This window comes from Saccoglossus kowalevskii, chromosome 17, assembly GCF_978046115.1.
Source record: "Saccoglossus kowalevskii chromosome 17, keSacKowa6.1, whole genome shotgun sequence".
NCBI lineage: Eukaryota > Metazoa > Hemichordata > Enteropneusta > Harrimaniidae > Saccoglossus > Saccoglossus kowalevskii.
The window spans coordinates 7686047-7700226 of NC_140657.1; the positions used below are offsets into that span (position 1 = coordinate 7686047).

Genomic DNA, 14180 nt, shown 5'->3' on the forward strand with positions numbered 1-14180 from the left:
GATGCGTTCCAATTTTTAAATGATCTTGTTTGCTGCCATCTTTTGTACATGTTGGTCTTGACAAAAATTAAAGTCAACGTTGTGAAGAACAAATTATGTAGACATCTGGGCGCAAATCCGTATTTGTATTTTGTCAGACAATGTACAAAAAGCTTCAGCCATCCATCCACATTTCATGCATTGTGATATGCTGTACAAGTTCAGTGGGACAACATTGAAGACATTACGGAATAAAGATTGTAATACATGTACTGACTGCTGAAGTTCCGAGTAATTTCTTCTTACATTATATGTTCTTGACACAAACCCTTACAGACATAGAAACTAAAACCAATACCAGTTACTGTCACCTCCATATCAAACACCAAAACAGCAACATTGCCAGGTAAGTTGCTGAATTTCATTCAATCATATAAATTTCTAAATAATAAATGGAAAAGTTATTCAAACAAAATGTACGTATGAACTGATGTACTGACCGCATTCACCTGAACGGCACATCCTTGTAAAAGTGGTCTGAACTAAACACCTCTAATCGAATAACAATGTTAAGACTTCGTGACAAACCAGTCAACAACTTAGCTAGCAATGTTGCTGTTTTGATGTTCGAAACAAAATGGCGATGACAGTAAGAAACCACAGACAAGCAAATATTACGTTTCTTTATATTTATTTCTTTGCTATTATCTTGGAAGAGATCCAATAATGTGACAAGTAAAAATTAGTACAAATTAAATTTTACAACGCATAAAAAAAAAAAAAATGCACTATGGGCAAAATTCACTGATATAAACAGCACTCTTTTTATGGAAAAAAAAATACAATATTATGTAACAATAAGTTTAGTTAGAGTTTGATGACACATGGATGGGGTGGCAACCAAATTATTGACAAACGATGTAAGTAGCAATGTTTATATAAAAATGATATATGATAACAGTTTTTAATTTTCATCAACATTATTTGTCATGATTTGATGGAATTTGTTGGAATAAAATTTTGTGATAGTCGCTGTGAATTTAAAGATCCAAATGAAAATGTTCTTGGTAAATGTTCGCAGAACACACAAATTTTAAAACATGTTGTCTCTCATGCAATAAAAGCCTATACAACTCTCCTAGTAATTTTGCTCCTGTGACAAAAATGTTCATTATGAAAGAAAGTGCAGTTGTCTGTCAATGATAATTATGTTTGTTTTTAGATTTTACTATAATCTAAAAGATGAAACTATTAAAGTTGATTGTAATGCCATTGCCTAAACTCTTATACATTATTTTAACTTCACAGAAGAGCTCCGTCACTAGAGAGCTAGAATAATTTATGATGCTAGATTCATAGCATGTTGTAAAACCAAAATTGGTTACTGTAATTTTGAAAACTTTTAATTCATATTGTACAGGTGTTTTCTACACAAACAGAATTACAGCTACCGTACATTCCACATGTTTGCTATAATGCACACCCATCTATACTCCAAAATCAAAGTGTACAATGGACTCGCTGATTTTTTATTTTAATAATAGACAGATTTTGTTGATAATGTATACAACTATAACGACACTACATGATATTTATATGATGAAAACTAGTCTACTAGTAAATTTGATGAATTGTCTGCAAGTAGCAATGTGATTAAAGCCGAGTCTAATCTAGTAAAGTTGTACATATGACGTATACTAATAATGACGTGGTCTTCCACAGCTATTCGGTTATTACGCCAAGTAGGCATAACTAATTATACAGCCTCTTACTGCATCTTTGGCACTATGTACAACTACCACCAAAAAGCTGAAATCCTTGTACCTGTCAATGTCCTAACATATTACCCACGACTCTGGCTATATATACAGGAATCATAAGAGCTCACTGAAAGTATACAAAACATTTTTACAATGACTTCCCATAAACAACGCACACAGGATGCAGTTATATTTATAACGATATCAAAGCAAGCAAGTTTGCCATCTTTGAATATTTTCTAATGGTGTTGTGATAATCATCACAAACACAACGGTGACTTCATCTCAGCGAAGCGCAGTACATGCATGCATGGACATCAAGGTCAACTGTAGTACTGGAAAACCAGCAACTAAATACTAAATAGCATTACAGAACAGACCAAATTCCAAGATGGCTGAATGATTTTGCTACAATTCATGATTCATAAATTTCCAGAAGAAAAAACTCGACTGAAGATGCAGATTTAAAACTGATATTTAACTTCACTTAGTAATTTCCATTGAACATTGTGTCTAGAGATGATCCTAAGTTACTGGACGAATGTATTTTTGATGACAAAAACGAAAATAAGAAAAGAAATGACTGATATTTTGGCAGTTATAGAAGAGTATGGACATTTGTGTATAACACTTAATATACAATAATTATTATTTAAATTTGTAATAATAAAATAAATTTACACTTTACTCAAAATATTTGCAATTATTGGTCAATGTGATATTACTTGACCCTTGACCGTATAATAAAGACGACAAAAAGTTGAAAATGAAGGAGCAGTCATATCATTCAGGTCAGGTCAGGTCAGGTCAGGTCAGGTCAGGGTTCAAATGAAAACCAATAGTCTTGTTGATATAAATATAAACCAAGAGATATAAAGATAAGCCTTTTTACCACCAGTTCCCATTTTCATCTCACAAATTCACAAGATAGTCCTGTTTATAGTCTGCCCTTTCCTTCAGAAGGTTAGGACAAAAATATTCAAATTTTTAAGTCAAACTGACAATCGACTTAAATTTTGTTTGTTGGCTTCAAAATTAGGGTTCATTTCCAGAAATATTGAAGAATATATTAAAAAAAAAAAGTGCAGACAAATTTGGACGAGAAAGTGTGGTGGTAAAAAGGTTAACAGTAATAGTCGAAAAAAAAATACACTACTGGCATTTGACAAATTACAGTATAGGAAAAGCACTGCCAAACTGGTTAAGTGTGTTTTCAAAACATCCATGTGTGCTTAAGGTAATCAGAGCAAATGCGCAGTCAACATATTATTGTAAAAATATATCACTGGTATTTCCTTATTTTGACTTTTTCAGCAAATTCACTGGGTTTATATTTACAATTTTTTCGGTGTAAAACAGCAAGTGACATGTTCACATGGATTGTATTTAGCGAATTTCAGTAAATAGCGAAAATAAAACTCAGTGATTAATTAATACCATATTATATAAGTGAGTGTGATTCTAATGGGTCAAATATGATATGAAGACTGCATTTATTTTCTTGAAAATTACCTTCGCTTCTCGGCAAAATCAAACAATGGGAAAACTTGTTTTTTTATATTTTGCAGGCCACTCATAAACAAATAAAGCGAAAATAAATTACAAGTAAAATAAAGGTATAGGTTGTTAATTTGGCATATTTTTCTTCAGCAGGATGAACCTGTCTTAATTCAACCTGGTTGTGAGGTGGAGAGGGTGTGTGTGGGGGTGGTGGGTTATAGTGAAAGTGAAAGTTATGGTGACATCAGGCATGAACTTCACATACACATACTGTAAAATGACTAATTTTCACTGGGTTTAAATTTCACTGATTTACTATTTCAGGCATATTCACGGTTTTATCATTTAGATAATATGTTCTATGCTCAATTTTACATATTCACTGGGTTTTAATTTAGCGCATTTAGCAGTCAGCGAAATAAGCAAAATTAAAACCCAGTGAATACAAATGTAATTTATCCTTTTACAGTACAAGAAAACGTGTCTCGAGATAGGAAAGGCTCTGAGAAGGTTTGTCAGTTTACAGAGAAGTCTGGTTTTTATAGAAGTAAGTCTATTGGGAAAGGGGATGGTAATGCTTTATTTTGACATTTTAATATTAGTTTCAAAATAAATCAGTTTATACAGCACACAATTATTATCAATATATCAGCATAATCTTTGATTTCTATTAACTACAAGGTTTATGAAACTTTATTATATTACAGACATAATCTAAATCCCCTAAAAATCACTTGAATTTATAGCTTTTTTATCTGGTTAAAACACCAAACATCATCAACATTATAACATTCCCAACTAAAATACTTAAATTAACAATTTACATAATTGAAGCAGGAAGTGACACCTGACTAATTTACTTTTTTTTTAAACATTTCTACCAGACAGTTATGAATAATGAACTTATTTGGATGTAAATGAGACTTCTTTGCCATATATGTATTTATGCTAATTAGCATAGCCTTATTTGGAATGTGTGCCTTTCTTTAAATATACAAACCAGCATCAAATCAAATCAAATGTTGCCATTTAGTGTCCTCATTAAAAGTTAAAAAGTAGGTTATTCATGTCGGTATGAGTGTTTGTCCATTGCTTATTCTTGGGGCGGATCTATGTCACAGATTGTTCTGTGTGGCTAAGACACTCACACGCATCACTATACCATGTATTTCTATCAGCTCTGTACAAGCTGCTGTGAGACGCTGGTCGAAGAGCCGGTGAAAACGGCTAAAATTAAGAAAACAACATAAACTAAACTTTGAGGTAATTCTGAGCAACCAAATTTACACATGTTACACATGTAGGGGTAATCTTGTTACACTGTTCAGTGAAGTCTCGACAACTATCCCTAAGTACCGTTTTCTAAGGCTGGGAAAATGCCTGCTCCGAGAATAGGTTTTGATAATTTGTTTTTAAAGATGAAATAAATTATGAGGCACATTTTTTTTGTAAAACATGACTCAAAGTCAGGGAGCTTAAGTATAAATAAAAATGCAAATGCTGATATAAAAAAAAATTGATACAGCATTTCTAGACATATCTTTAGACGGTTGGGTGGTGTTGGGTGGGATGGGATGAGATGGGATGAGATGAGATGGGATGAGATGGGATGAGATGGGATGAGATGAGATGGAATGGAGCGGGTTGGGATGGAATTCAAATTACAGATATTAAGTACAAGACTGATAAATCAAACGTCAGTCGGATTTTTAAAAAAAAGGTTAATATCACAAAATTGACTGCAAATATGGTAAATTTGATAGTGTATATCAGAAACAGCATTTTTTTCCAAAACAAGGAGGCATGCATTGCAGTTTTCAATATAGTGAAAAAACACAGGGACTGACCAGTATGAAAAATACGGTTAGGTAGTTAATTTAAGAAACAGGAAATAAACAAAATTCCTGTGTATCATATTACAGCAAACATTGGCCAGACATTCTCATTCATAATAGCAACATTTGCAGTAATAGCGCCCTCTACAGATTTTATGAAAAATATTAACATGATTTTGCAAATAATATTTAATATTTAGAGGCATTATTAACATCGATGAAATTTTCATAATGTCATTCCGACTTCTTCGTCTAGAGTATCGCAGTGAAATATTCGCTGAGACAAAAATTCATGAAATTCACTGACTCACGAAATGTCAACTGCTTGACGAGTTCGGCACGACTTGACCTGATCCTGGGTGAGTGTTCTAGTTTCGGTCTATTAACTAAAAAATGTGTTAAAGTGGAGGAACAATGTTCAGAAACATTCTATGTAACTAGTTGGTACATAGCCTTCTTCCACGCCACCTTTGCGTATTTTAGTCCAACCGTCACCCCCATCTTTCTCTATCACATCTAGTATCTCGTTCTCTTCCATCGGTATTGCACCTTCACTTTGAGCTGAAATGCAACAAACACGCAAAGTTATTAAATATAGCATGGCACTGTATGTCATTTGTTGACTAATCAACATAAAAATGCTTTTACTGAATAATTTTATTTTTAAGAGTGTCTAACATTATTTTGATGCACTGTAACCATTTAACCATTAGTGTGTATGCTTTCAACTGCTGCAGAACAAGGTCTGACAGTCTATGTCTGTCAAACAAATATGTAACAAACAAATATAGCGTGTATTCCTTTGACTACCAAATGGCAAAACAACCTACTATGAGCATGCATTCAACTGATAAATTGGTACTTACCTTCAAAAGCATATAAGGCTTTACATCTGCATATAACAGGGTCTAACGCTGCAGTTTGTTGTGTATATGTGCCAGAAGTGTCATCATCGCTGTCAAACTCACCAGGTGGGTAAGATGAAGTACTGGTATTAACACTGACATCAGCTATACCCGTATCTGGACTGTATACAATATACAAATAATTATTAGTGGATTTATAATGCTACTCAAATACTGAAACATTGAAAGACTTTTTGAAGATTGTGATCTCAAGTCTAATTGACCAGATGATATTTTTCTTGAGGTAATGAAAAATGCAAAAGCCCTTTCACTATACCTTAAAGATACTATCTATAAATCCCCTGATTAAATGTTGCGAAAATAGTGAAGTTTTTATTTTGATATTTCTTTAGTTTTATTGTTTGTTTTTATTACACTTGTTTATTTTTCTCAGATGATTTAGTTGTGTAATAAAGTTATTATTGAAAGCCATGAAATAACTAAATAAACTGCATCAATCAAGTTGAGAGAGAACAATACAATACAACCTGTTGATTTATACAAATACTCACCTTGTAGGTGCCGTACTGGTGGCGTAATGCGATGATGTTATACTCGACCTTGGTGAGGCTGTAGAGGCTATTGTACTGGCTGGTGACGTCAAAGAACTGCTGTTGGCATTGGTCTCCATATTTGAGAGTCTATTCTGTTTTGGCGTTCCCTGTGGCGTACTAGTTTTACCATCTACATCACCGAGGTACATCTACAATAATTAAACATCACAATTATTCTACAGACATTGAGAGCTATGAAGCAATGTTACATGTGATTTCAGTAGGACTATCATCACAAATGTGCATAAGAATTAAGGAGTACATTCATACATTATCAACATGCCCCCCGTACACTTTCAGACAAAATAAGTGAAGTTACCCTCTAAAATAATAACAAGAATTCTTCGTTATCAAGATTCACATATATGAATGCCAGTATTATAAAAAAAGTAGCAACACACTAGCACAAAATACTCAATATAATGTAAAGTATTTTATTTTCACTTGAAAGTTATTTTTGATATTCTGGATGAAGGAATGATTCAGTGAAAATAAATCCAATAAATACATGTATACCTTTTTCTTTACATTCAACTTGTCAAAAATCAGTGAAAATAAACTCAATACAAAAAAAGCAGGGATATCTTGTCAGTTAGTTTCAGCTAAAATACTGGGTAAAGTATTTTACAATTTTTGAAACCATATATCACTTTATTGCGTAAGCAATGATGTGTAATAAATAGTTATTAAAGTCATAATGTATCATCTACAATTTCAGTATTACATGTTTGAAATTATTTTTCATGACAGTTCTAACTTACTTGGTATTTTTGTAATTCTGTCCGTACAATGTCGAGCTTCTTGCCATTTTCGGCTAATTGTGCATCTACACTGTTAGGATCTCCCAACGCCGGCGTCTTTGTATAAACTTCTTTCATTTTATTCAATGCATCTCTGTAAACATAAAATGAAATGATCTGTTACAACTGCACAATGTACATTCCACTGTTGTAAATAAACTCCACATAAACAGCACGCACAGAAAATATGGTTATTAAATTAAAATATTCATTATTAAAATATATGTTAATAGCGATTAATGTTGATCACAGTCCTTAAAAGGCCACTGACCACCAACAGTCTATAATATCCTTTTATTGATATTTCAATCAATAATTTTTTAATTAATTAAGTCATCAAGCAGAAATTCCAGACAGGAAATTAAAGGTTTACAATTGCATATGAGTTTATTTATTAATGTACTGTACATATCACTAATGAGTGATCAAGACATTGGTTTGAAAGATGCCCAGTGCTCCTCACAGTCTTAGATTTACTTCACAAGAAGACTGCTTTGCCTCCCCACAAACTTAATTGCTGTCATATTATTTTTTTTTCAGAATATTCATCTTTATACTATGATATGCTTTTTAAGATCTTCTTCTACTTCTTGCTAATTTTAGATAATAATAACTTTATTACACTACTAAAAACCTTCAGAAGGTTTTTGTATGGTAAGGATCATAAATACAAAGAAAATAAAAAAACATACAATACATAAGAGATAAAAATAAAATGTTAGTAAAATAAAAGAAAAAATAAATTAATTACTTTCTGTGGTTTTAAAAAATTGTGCTCTTTAAGTATTTTGCTAAAGCTATATTATTCTCCATAATCTTTTTAAATATGGAATTCACATCCATTGTGTAAATATTTATTGCACACTCATCAAACAGTTTTTTTCTTTGTTAGATAGCACCTTCACTATTTCCGCCTCAAACCTCACATGATTTTATATGAGAGTGACAGGAGTCATGGACACTGGTCATGTCAGTACTTACCTAGTTTTCAATTCTTGTGATTTTATATGAGAGTGACAGGAGTCATTGACACTGGTCATGTCAGTACTTACCTAGTTTTCAATTCTTGTAATTTTATATGAGAGTGACAGAAGTCATTGACACTGGTCATGACAGTACTTACCTAGTTTTCAATTCTTGTGATTTTATATGAGAGTGACAGGAGTCATTGACACTGGTCATGTCAGTACTTACCTAGTTTTCAATTCTTGTGATTTTATATGAGAGTGACAGGAGTCATTGACACTGGTCATGACAGTACTTACCTAGTTTTCAATTCTTGTGATTTTATATGAGAGTGACAGGAGTCATTGACACTGGTCATGTCAGTACTTACCTAGTTTTCAATTCTTGTGATTTTATATGAGAGTGACAGAAGTCATTGACACTGGTCATGTCAGTACTTACCTAGTTTTCAATTCTTGTGATTTTATATGAGAGTGACAGGAGTCATTGACACTGGTCATGACAGTACTTACCTAGTTTTCAATTCTTGTGATTTTATATGAGAGTGACAGGAGTCATTGACACTGGTCATGACAGTACTTACCTAGTTTTCAATTCTTGTGATTTTATATGAGAGTGACAGGAGTCATTGACACTGGTCATGACAGTACTTACCTAGTTTTCAATTCTTGTGATTTTATATGAGAGTGACAGGAGTCATTGACACTGGTCATGACAGTACTTACCTAGTTTTCAATTCTTGTGATTTTATATGAGAGTGACAGGAGTCATTGACACTGGTCATGACAGTACTTACCTAGTTTTCAATTCTTGTGATTTTATATGAGAGTGACAGGAGTCATTGACACTGGTCATGACAGTACTTACCTAGTTTTCAATTCTTGTGATTTTATATGAGAGTGACAGGAGTCATTGACACTGGTCATGACAGTACTTACCTAGTTTTCAATTCTTGTGATTTTATATGAGAGTGACAGGAGTCATTGACACTGGTCATGTCAGTACTTACCTAGTTTTCAATTCTTGTGATTTTATATGAGAGTGACAGGAGTCATTGACACTGGTCATGTCAGTACTTACCTAGTTTTCAATTCTTGTGATTTTATATGAGAGTGACAGGAGTCATTGACACTGGTCATGACAGTACTTACCTAGTTTTCAATTCTTGTGCTTCTTTCTCTGCAAACTCATCAACTTTTTGTTGTAATTTCTTTCGTCGTTGGTTTGGAGGAAGATCACTGTAATCTTCAGGTTTTTCATCCTGAAAAAAAACTCGCAAATTATTTTCAAGAAATGAAAGTAATGGGTATATCTATTTATAGTGGAGGGGGTTCAGTCAGAAAATACTAATGGTGCATATGTATTTCATTTGTCTGGTAACAATTCAGATTAACCTGGGGTGTCTGGATGTTACTGCCTACCAACCTAGGGTGTTGTATGTGTGCAGTCTCTAAAGAACATGTGTACAAGTGACTTTAAGCATTGGTCAGTATGCTCCGTATTCATACTGCCTTCTTTATCAGGAAACTATACCAAGTTAGAACTTTTTACGGGTCAGCAAAACATTCACATGCTCAAAGACAAAACAAACTTGGTTTCCATCAGTCAGAGAAAACATATATCCTTACACGGTAGATTGCACAGGCAACGTCAGATATCAGTATGCAAATGAGCTAATTACATATGCACAGTTCAATGAGTTAATGATATAGCAGCAAAAATAGCAAGCAAGCAAAGAGATACAACTTTTTTCATGACATAGAATGTTGCATACTGGCTGACAATTGTACAATATTGATGACTTTATACCGGTATTAAGTAAGAAATTAAACATTCAAACGATTTGAATATGCTAATCAGTAACATTCACAGAAACTAACCATGCCAAAACATAAAAACACTGTATAACTCATAGTTGTAAAAACACATTTTACAACAAAATATGTAAATATTATGTCACTTATGTTAAAATAATGTTTATTTTTTTTAACTACAGATATTTGTAATTAAACAAAGCACATTTCATCCAATAGTCGAGTTAGTGAGAAACCATGGTGTACATGAACATGGAATTTGAACAAAGACACAAAAGAAATAAATTTCATTCAAATTTGACCAAGATTTATTGGAGACTATGAATTGTACATAAGTCATCTAGAATGCAACAATATGTGTGGAAAGAGTTGAATGTTTTGCGTGTAGGATTAGTTGCTAGAATCTACTATTGAAATCCTGGCAACACTTACCCCACACCAACACACAAGAGTACAAGATTGCTGTAAGACAGATCAGATGAAGCGTTACAGCTACACAGCTTTTAAAACTAAAACTACTAACAATATAAACACACATGAATATCAGGACAACTCAAATATATTCTAACACAATAATATAAGGGGTTATTTTAATGGTTACAGCAGTGTTAAAGCCTAGTTGAAATGATCAATCAAATTCTCCATAAAGGGGAGGGGGGGCATTAGAAATTCTGAGTGCACGGATGGCATAAAAAATTTTTTTTTCCTTCACTTAGTTTTGCGCTATCCCCCATGATAAATTAGCTATAATTTGTTTGTTTTTTTATTTTGACTATGTGTAATATTATTCCCCCGATTCTGCTAGCACCTCCAAAGAGTTTCTAATATCCATATAGGTTTTGGTGCAAAAAATAAACATTGCAAAGTAGAAATTTAAAATAATCTCTTGGCTATATAATAAGCACATGCACTGTTAAAAATGTTATTTTAATTGCTATTAAATTTTGTAATGTTTGATAGTTTGACATTAGTTTATGATGACTCCTTAGGAACAGAGCAAAAGTTACTACAACTCCCTAGGACTCTAGTGAAAGTAGCCTTGACTCTCTAGGACTCCAGTGAAAGTAGCTATGACTCCCTAGGACTCCAGTGAAAGTAGCCTTGACTCTCTAGGACTCCAGTGAAAGTAGCTAGAACTCCTCAGGACTCCAGTAAAAGTATTTGTGACTCCCTAGGAATCCAGTGAAAGTATATGTGACTCCCTAGGACTCTAGTGGAAGTAGCTGTGAATCCCTAGAACTCTAGTTGAAGTAGCTACAACTTCCTAAGACCCCAGTGAAAGTAGCTATGACTCCCTAGGACTCCAGTGAAAGTATGTGACTCCCTAGGACTCCAGTGGAAGTAGCAGTGAATTCCTAGGACTCCAGTGGAAGTAGCAGTGAATCCCTAGAACTAGTGAAAGTAGCTGTGACTCCCTAGGACTCCAGTGAAAGTATATGCGACTCCCTAGGACTCCAATGGAAAAGCTGTGAATCCCTAGGACTCCAGTGCAAGTAGCTAGGACTCCCTAGGACCCCAGTGAAAGTAGCTGCGACTCCCTAGAACTAGTGAAAGTAGCTGTGACTCCCTAGGACTCCAGTGAAAGTATATGTGACTCCCTAAGACTCCAATGGAAAAGCTGTGAATCCCTAGGACTCCAGTGCAAGTAGCTAGGACTCCCTAGGACCCCAGTGAAAGTAGCTGTGACTCCCTAGAACTAGTGAAAGTAGCTGTGACTCCCTAGGACTCCAGTGAAAGTATATGCGACTCCATAGGACTCCAATGGAAAAGCTGTGAATCCCTAGGACTCCAGTGCAAGTAGCTAGGACTCCCTAGGACCCCAGTGAAAGTAGCTGTGACTCCCTAGAACTAGTGAAAGTAGCTGTGACTCCCTAGGACTCCAATGAAAGTATATGTGACTCCCTAGGGCTCCAATGGAAAAGCTGTGAATCCATAGGACTCCAGTGGAAGTAGCTACGACTCCGTAAGACTCCAGTGAAAGTAGCTATGACTCCCTAGGACTCCAGTGAAAGTATATGCAACTCCCTAGGACTCCAGTGGAAGCAGCAGTGGATCCCTAGGACTCCTGTGAAAGTAGCTAGGACTCCCTAGGACCCCAGTGAAAGTACCGTATTTGTCTTCAATTAGGCGCCACTTTGTTACACTTTCATGTCATGGTGGCGCTTATTTGTGGTTAAATTTGAGCAACTTTGTTTCAAATGGCGCTTATTTCAAGCACTTCAAGTTCTAGTACCGGTAACTGTGTTACAAGCCATTGTTTTTGCTCCATTCTGGTGATCGATTATTGGCAATATTTTACATTACAGTCTGATGCTTAGTCACTGTAGCCTTTATTTTAAATACTGAGTAAATGACCCGTTTTCAGACAGTTTAGAAAGTTATACAAAAAATATCATTCTTTAGAAAACATTCACAGTTTGCCGTACAATCAACAGAAAAATAAAACAAACACAAATTCAACGCTTAGTAGTCAATGATCACGGTAGCAAAATCCGGTCATGCTGCATTCCACGGTTACGATTATTACTCAGTAGTAGTTATAATAACGTACAAAAAATAAAATGCAAGTAAAATTCAACTTAATTTCATCGTAAGCGAATGATTCTGGTCCCGTGTAAACGCTCAGCGCGATTTGATGTCTGCCATGCTTCCTGTCTAGGACTTGACCTGGAACGCGTTTTTGACCTGATAGGTCAAGTCGTTAATTAACCAATCAAAATGCTGGATGATGCCAACGTGATCAAATTACCATAGGTCATTTAAATAATGTATGAACGCAATGCGGAAGTGATTTGCCGATGTTTGCGATATTTTGGCTTTGATTTTGGTGGGAAAAACAGCATGATTTTTTTTTCAAATCAAGAAATTAGTTATTTTTGGAAAGTAAACTGAGCATTTAAAGAATAATTTAACACTGTTTACTGTGACAACAGCGCATTTGAAACAGAACATTTTCGCGTTGTTTTAATTTCGTTTTTATGGACTTACTGCGAAATTAAAAACCACGCTGATATTTTCTACAGTAGACTAAAAAGACATGTTTCAAGAGATTATAGACCGATTTCTTAAAAATTGTTAGAAACAAAACCAATTTTTTTTTACATAAAAGCCATTCGAACAGTAACAGCGAGGGACTTCCGCGATCGCGTCCATCGCTACGAACCGGTAACCGGTAGTCGATCCGCCGGCGCCCAATTCACGATCTTTACGTGCCAAAATTTCAACTTTGTCTGGCGCTTAATTGAGGTGTAAAATACAAAGTTTTTGTGGCACTGGCGCCTAATTGAAGGTGGCGCTTAACTGAAGACAAATACGGTAGCTAGGATTCTCTAGGACCCCAGTGAAAGTAGCTAGGACTCTCTAGGACCCCAGTGAAAGTAGCTTTGACTCCCTAGAACTAGTGAAAGTAGCTGCGACTCCCTAGGACTCCAGTGAAAGTAGCTATGAATCCCTAGAACTCTAGTTGAAGAGCTGTGAATCCCTAGGACTCCAGTGAAAGAAGCTTTGACTCCCTAGGACCCCAGTGAAAGTAGCAGTGGCTCCCTAGAACCCCAGTGAAAGTAGCTATGACTCCTTAGGACTCCAGTGAAAGTAGCTATGACTCTCTTGGACTCAAGTGATAGTTGCTTAGAATCCTTAAATGACCAAACCAACAAAATTTCATCTTTTCCCCTAATTTCTCAAAATTCATCAAAATATAGCGACAATACATAATATACAAATTTTCGCATCGACCTCCGCTGCACGACGGCCAATACTCCCGCTATACTGTAGTTTTGCATACTTTGAGGTATCCTCGTAATAATCTTATTATCATACCGGGGGTATATCTTTTCATTCCAAGGATACACCATTAGAACGCTGAAACCCAAAAAGTTTGGAACAAAATCAGAGAACTTTGTGTGGAGTCTGGTCAAACGCCGGTGGCAGCCATGTTTGTTTTTATTATTAGAGGACACTGACGCGCATAATCATTTCATATTTGGAATCCGCATTTCCTTATATGGTAGGATGTAAATACCCCTTAAAATACCGCAAAATTACGGCACGCTGTAACTTATGGCGTT

The 14180-nt window shown here is 34.9% G+C and overlaps 1 protein-coding gene across 2 annotated transcripts in view; it reads right to left on the bottom strand.

The window, feature by feature from the left end:
* Nucleotides 1-653: 653 nt before the first annotated feature.
* The window catches only part of LOC102804110 (formin-binding protein 1-like), a 56313-nt gene continuing 42786 nt past the window's right edge, over nucleotides 654-14180 (bottom strand). For both annotated transcript variants that reach the window (XM_085492055.1, XM_085492054.1), the window contains 5 exons: nucleotides 9451-9560; nucleotides 7295-7427; nucleotides 6492-6682; nucleotides 5941-6101; nucleotides 654-5635 (listed from right to left, as the gene is read on the bottom strand). In XM_085492055.1, coding sequence (XP_085348181.1) covers nucleotides 5493-5635; nucleotides 5941-6101; nucleotides 6492-6682; nucleotides 7295-7427; nucleotides 9451-9560 — 738 coding nt within the window. In that variant the 3' untranslated portion in view covers nucleotides 654-5492. The remainder of the gene's footprint in view (nucleotides 5636-5940; nucleotides 6102-6491; nucleotides 6683-7294; nucleotides 7428-9450; nucleotides 9561-14180) is intronic.